Below are 6,878 nucleotides of genomic sequence, written 5' to 3'. Positions count from 1 at the left end.
TTTACGGTAAAAAATATAGAATATATATATATATATATATATATATATATAAAGAGAGAGATGAAAAATTGGGCCTGCAAAAGGCCCATGGACGTATATCGATTTCTATGTAAGTAAATAAAATAAGATCTTCTATATTGATATCCTCTAGTTATTAAATTATTTTATTTTAATAAGGTAAATTTTGATATATATATAATATATATTTTAAATTATTTATTATTATTATTTTATATGTTTAAGGCATATAATCTATAATTTGAATGTAAACAATATTGAGAAACTAATATAAATTATACAAAAAAGTGGTTAAAAAAGTAACTATATAAAATTAACAAATTTGATCTTATATTTTTTTATTATAAAATTTGAAATATTTTTTTTAAAATTTTATAAAATGCGATAATTTTGGTTTATTCTATATTATTTTATTTTACTTTTAACCGTCCCAAAATTCAAACGTCTAAAATTTCAATTTATTATTTTTAGTTTATAATATTTATTTTAAAATAGATAAGCATGTGTATTTTTTATATATCGTTATAGATTTTTTTTTAATTTTATAAAATAGAAATATGAAATATATACATTGGAGAATGCTTTTATTATAGATTATAGATTTAGAGATTTTATTCATATTATATAATTATCTTTTACTTAAAATGATTAAATATTTTCTTCAACATACAAATGATATCTTGAATTATTTTTATTTTTAGAAAAAATAAACGCAAATAAATCACAAAACCAAAATAAAACTCATTTAAAATGACTAAAATAGGTTTAAGTTACACCTAAATAATATTATTTATATTGCTTGACACGTGTTGAAAACATATAAGTCATCATATAAAATAGATTAGAAAGAATATATAATCTATAAAATAATATTTATTTTATATGTTTCGACATCATGTGACTCTTAAAAAAATACATAAAAAAATAGAAATTACTATTTGTTTCCGCTCTAATTTTGAATGTGAAATTCCAATGAATTATGAATTAAATATAATCCAAACAGGTAATATATACCATGGCTCGTAAGAATTAATTTACTCCAAAAAATAATAGTTTGTTTTTAAATTATATTTTTTAAATAATAATAATAATAATAAATACTACCACCTTAAAATGATGTAACATTTATACAATCATATTCATATCATCATAAATATAAGTCTAATAGGTATAATCTTTTAAGAAGATTTCCACATTAAAATAATATCAAATTTAAAATTCTGAATTTGAAATAAAATTCTGAATAATTAAAGTAAGAGGGTATATTTCTATCTTAAAAATATCAATATCAATATAAAAATAAAAATATTATAACATTACTGAAAAAGTAAAATAATAGATGATATAAGCAAAAGACCATTAACCCAACCCTAACGCAATTAAGGACAGATTCCTTTGTCTCCTCAAACGACGACTTTTCTGCTTTGATCCTCACAATTCCAATCCCACCATGTAAGCATCGCATCACTTCTTCTCTTCCCAGATCTCACAACCTTCGTTTTTTTTTCTTCTTAATCTCATTCTGTAAATTTTTTCGCTCTTATTTTTCAATTGTATTTTTATTCCCAATTCCAATTACCCTTTGATTTGGGTATTTACTCTGACTATTTCATTTGGGTATTTGCTCTAATTAGTAATAATGGGTGATTGTTGCTGAAAGTTCAATAAAGTTGATATTTTTACCTGATTTTTACATGTAGTTCATACTCATAAGATGGATCTGAATTATCTGTTGCATATGTGAGTTCATGTTAGGGTACCTTGCAATTGTAGTTGGTGCTTTTTTCAATTCATTCATCAAAATGGTTCTTTGACCATGCTATTAAATTTATTACCTGTGTGTTTATAGTCTATTGAATATTATAATTGTTTAGATTGTAGTTTGAAATCTGGGTTTTGTGACCTTTGCAGAATATCTAGCCCCTTGTGAAAGCTGTTTGTCAGTTTGATTTGGAAGTTGGTGTCGATAATTTGCTTTGATGGGTGGCCAGAGGAGTGGTTATGGTAAGCGCCCCAATTCTCAATCTGATTATGATAATGGGCCAAATAAAAGGAGGAATCACGGTGAGGATAGAGAGCAGTTTGTGATTGATACGGAAGATACAGTTTTTCGATATGTATGCCCGGGTCGAAAGATTGGCAGTGTTATTGGTAGGGGTGGTGAGATTGTTAAGCAACTGAGGGTGGAGACCAAGGCCAAGATTAGGATTGGTGAGACTGTGCCGGGTTGTGACGAGCGAGTTGTTACTATTTATAGTCCCAGTGATGAGACTAATTCCGTTGAGGGTGGTGGGAATTACGTGTCGCCCGCACAGGATGCTTTGTTTAAGGTGCATGACAGAGTAGTTGCTGAGGACTTTCATGGTGATCAGGATGATGATGGAGGTCAGCAAGTAACTGCTAAGCTTCTGGTGCCATCTGACCAGATAGGTTGTGTTATTGGGAAAGGGGGGCAGATAGTTCAGAACATTCGAAGTGAGACTGGGGCCCAGATTCGCATACTCAAGGATGATCATTTACCTTTGTGCGCCTTGAGCTCTGATGAGCTTGTGCAGGTAAACTGGATGAGAATTTTTTAGCTTTAAATTCAATGGGGATTTCCAGTTTATTTGTTTATTAATGCAATTGATGATCAGGGTATTAAATGAATTGCTATTCGGCTGACTTGTTTTTGTTTATAATTTGTTTTCTATTGGTTTTTTGAAACTCCAGATTACTGGGGATGCTGCCGTTGTGAGAAAGGCTCTGCATCAAGTAGCATCTCGACTTCATGATAACCCTTCACGATCTCAGCATCTTCTTACTTCTGCTGTTCCTGGTGTATATCCTGGTGGTAGTTCACTCATTGGTCCAACTCCAGGAGCTCCAATTGTGGGGATAGCTCCCCTTGTTGGTGCTTATGGAGGATACAAAGGCGATGCTGGTGACTGGCCACCGCGGTCCATGTACTCAGCTCCGAGGGATGAGGCATCTTCAAAGGAGTTTTCAGTTCGATTGGTTTGCCCAACTGGAAACATTGGAGGGGTAATAGGAAAAGGTGGTATGATAATAAATCAAATTAGGCAGGATTCTGGGGCAACAATCAAGGTTGATAGTTCATCAACAGAAGGAGAGGAATGCTTGATCACCATTTTGACAAAAGAGGTAAAAATTTGGTCGCCCAATGGGCCATCTTTTTTTTATATATAAATTTAATTTTGAGTATGATTTGTATTTTGTGCTATATGGTGATTTTTTCTAAATTGTGCTACTACTAATGGCATGTTTGCAAGAATGTTGTGTTAAAACATAAAAAATGTTTTTTTTCAAAATCAATGAACTAGTTGTTTTTATTTTAACGCATTGAATAGCCCAATTTTCCCGTTACAACTGAAATCCAAATATGCTTAGTAACCATTTCAACTATGGAGGAGACATGTTGATCTCCCAGTGGCTTGCATTTTCCACTTGCATTATAAATGTATTTTTTATGGTATGATATGTGCTGCTATGCATTTTGTGATGTTTATAACTTGTGCTAATGCAGTTCTTTGAAGAGACTTTCTCTCCAACAATAGAAGCAGCTGTGCGATTGCAACCTCGATGCAGTGAGAAGGTTGAAAGAGATTCAGGAATCATCTCTTTCACAACCCGTCTGCTGGTATCAACCTCACGAATTGGTTGCCTTATTGGTAAAGGGGGATCTATTATAACTGAAATGAGGAGGCTTACAAAAGCAAATATTCGTGTTATCTCTAAGGAAAATCTTCCTAAGATTGCATCTGAAGATGATGAAATGGTGCAGGTGAGGGTACTTTCATTCTTTGGTCTAGTAGTGTTGTCTTTGATAGAGTCCTAACATCCTGTCTAACAACATTGGCTCCTCAAACCCATCCTGATTAGATTTCTGGAGATCTTGATGTCGCCAAGGAGGCTCTGGTGCATGTACTTACACGGTTGAGAGCAAATATTTTTGACAGGGAGGGTGCTCTCTCTGCATTCCTTCCAGTTATGCCATATCTGCCTGTTTCAGCAGATGGATCAGATGGCCTAAACTTTGATGGCAGAGATGGTAAAAGACATGGGCGTGGACATTCATATTCAAGTGGGTATGGTGGCTCAAGTGATTTAACAGGTGGTGACTTTTATGGAAGCTATGGTGGTTCACAGGTACTTCTCTCTTGTTGGAATTGAGTTTAGGATAATATTTAAAATGGCCTGAGATCTTCAAGTTTTAAACCGTGTTTTCTTGTTCCATGTTTGTAATATTGTTTCGTACGGCTGTAGCTTGGAAGTAGCGGTGCTTATGGGGCTTATGGAAGTTATTCTTTTGGACGGTCTAGCAGTGCTGGGTAATCAATCTTCCTGATGTCTAATTTCTTGCTTCAGTTTTTTTATCTTTTACTTTTACCTGTAATTATCATCTTAGATTAATAAAGCTTATCAGTTTTAAAAATCAACCTAACAGTTGAATCTTTGATTTCGGCTCTAATCTATTTTAAGGACTGAAGGATTGGATTTGGATTATACTCTCAACACTGTTTGAAACTTGTGTCATGGAAGCTTCTAATAGCATTTCACTTATGTAGATTTGATTTGTGGATGTGTATTGGTTCATTTATTTTATAGAAAGTTAGGTATTAAATTTTCTTCCCATTTGTTTTCTGGTGTTTGCTTCCACAATTGTATTCTATTGTTTGATACTTTGGATTTTTTTTCCACAAAATTCCCAGTTTTCTAGCCTACTACATAAACTAATGTCTAGTCCATTGTTATCAGTGAGCGTTATGAAATGGCCATTATGGTAGTGCCATAATGGTATGGCATGTCGATTTTGCCATTCGTCGCTATCCACCATTCGGTTATTTTGAAGGATATGGTCTCTTCGGCCATGGCACCCTGCCATGGATTTGGTGTGGTTCGCAGTGGTGAAATCAGTTTTTTTCTTTATTTTTTGTTTTTCAAAATCATGATTTTGGGTTTGGCCCATTTTTAAATAACCCCAAGCCTGGACACAGGAGAGAATGAACCCTCTTTTATGAATGAGAACCTTCTTCAGAGTGAGAACCCTTAACTGTGAAAGAAAAAGAGAATGAACCTCTCTGTAGTCAAGTCTCCTGAGTCATCTATGGCTGTAACAGCAGCCTGAATTGCAGTAATAATAGCTCCGACTATCTAAACCTTGAAACCAAGATTTGTTTTCTGGTTTTTTTTGTTCCTTCTATCTATTACTTTTTTTCTTCCTCATCTGTTTTCTCTCCTTTTCTCCCCTTCTCTTTTTACACGATATTCATCTTGCTGCTCTGATTTTGTAGTTATCCTTTATTTTTTCAAAATTTCAGAACCAATTATTTGTTTGTTGTTCTTATGTTTGCTTATAAAACATTGTTATTGATTACTTTCCACTTACAGAGCCCCCAAAACTAAAACAATGCGTCCTAAAATTGCTTAATGAAATATTAGTGTTTTTGTTAGTTGTGTTTAAGAATTGTGATGACAATCATAAGAATTTTATAAATGTTGTGAAATTAGTTTATCATTATATAAAAATTTGTCCACCATAACTTTCCTTAATAGGCTGCCACGCCACCTGTGATATTTATACGGCAGATTTTTAGCTCACCTCCATAGGCAGTTATCAATCCAACCCTTAAAGGGGTAATATTATGAGTGGGTTTGTAGTCTTCTAAAATAATATTTTGAACTTAAATATCCCCTTGGAAAACATGCTTGGAAATATTCTAATAAGCCCCTTGCCAGAATCTAGTTACCTTGCATTCCCAGTTTCTTTATTCTTTCCTGTCCATGTTGTGAAAAGGCCACTCTTACTGACAATTTATGACTGTTCCTGAATTCATCAATTCTAATATTTAGTACCCATTTCCAGGTTGTCGAGTCAGAGTGGTGTTTCTAGGAGGAGAAACCATGCTTACTGAACTTAATGAGTCTCTGCAGGTAGAATGCAATTTTTATTAATGGTCGCCTTTTATCTGGAAACTTCCTATAATTTAGAACTGTCACTTTTATCTTTTATCTGGCAACTTCCTATAATTTAGTATATAAGAGATTGATATCTTAACCTGACCAGTGCCCTTTTAGAATTCTGATGATATTGTTTTCCCTTTGTTCCCTTTCCCTTACCACCCAAACAGCTGAGTTCTATGAAGCCCGCAGCCTGCCTACTGCCTACTGCCTAAACCAGAAGACCTGATGAACCAGGGTTTGACAAACTTATGGCCCACCCTGACGCTACTACTTAGAGGACCAAACTTATGTGGAGACTATTGAAATTGGCCATGTCCATTTTACCTTAATTCCCAAGCTTGATAACTTGTTGTCCCAAGAACCTATAAAGCTGGCTTGCCTTTCTGTTTCTTATTATTGTGGTTAATTTTTATCTTTAAAACTAAGACGCACCTTGTAGCTTTCATCCTCCAACAGTTGTATACTATTATTGTTTTTGGGTTTTATTTTCTCATAGTTTCACTATCACATCAAATTTGGTGGAGTTTTGGTGTCGTGTATTGCAGGTGCTACTATTTGCCTATATCAGCATGAGAAGGTAAAGGCATGTTGTCTAATATGATTCTGAAAGTATACTTATGGATGTTGTTGAGTACCTTACATGACTACACTTTTCAGTTTAATGGTGAAAGCTGTACTTACATGTTAATATGTTAACTCAACTACTGAAGCTCAGTCGAAAAATAAGTTCTTTGTGGAAAGATCATTAGAAGATATTGTATGGTATTTGGTGATTCAGAAATAGAGGATCTGTTTGATGGATTCTGTTTTGAGGCTACATTGTGAAAGCTTGAAGGCACTCCAACAGCATTGGTAGTGATGGTGGCTGTGGGCTGTCCTAGTTGGAAGTGAAAATA

General features: G+C 33.7%; 1 protein-coding gene across 3 annotated transcripts; it reads left to right on the top strand.

Annotated features, from left to right (window-relative positions):
- The first annotated feature begins 1,335 nt into the window (after nt 1-1,335).
- LOC137836917 (KH domain-containing protein At4g18375) lies at nt 1,336-6,467 on the top strand. 3 transcript variants are annotated; one of them, XM_068645710.1, is made up of 8 exons: nt 1,336-1,470; nt 1,930-2,573; nt 2,731-3,162; nt 3,545-3,802; nt 3,901-4,167; nt 4,285-4,349; nt 5,885-5,952; nt 6,150-6,467. In XM_068645710.1, the coding sequence occupies exons 2-7, from the start codon at nt 1,998-2,000 to the stop codon at nt 5,931-5,933; spliced, it is 1,647 nt and encodes a 548-aa protein (XP_068501811.1). In that variant the 5' UTR covers nt 1,336-1,470; nt 1,930-1,997; the 3' UTR covers nt 5,934-5,952; nt 6,150-6,467. The 3 variants fall into 3 exon arrangements, with proteins under 3 accessions (XP_068501811.1, XP_068501812.1, XP_068501813.1); XM_068645711.1 differs by having other exon boundaries at nt 1,466-1,609; XM_068645712.1 differs by having other exon boundaries at nt 1,470-1,542.
- The last annotated feature ends 411 nt before the right edge of the window (nt 6,468-6,878 follow it).

Source organism: Phaseolus vulgaris, chromosome 4, assembly GCF_000499845.2.
Source record: "Phaseolus vulgaris cultivar G19833 chromosome 4, P. vulgaris v2.0, whole genome shotgun sequence".
NCBI lineage: Eukaryota > Viridiplantae > Streptophyta > Magnoliopsida > Fabales > Fabaceae > Phaseolus > Phaseolus vulgaris.
Note: the sequence above shows the minus strand (reverse complement) of the source record. Positions and strands in the feature narration are given on the sequence as shown.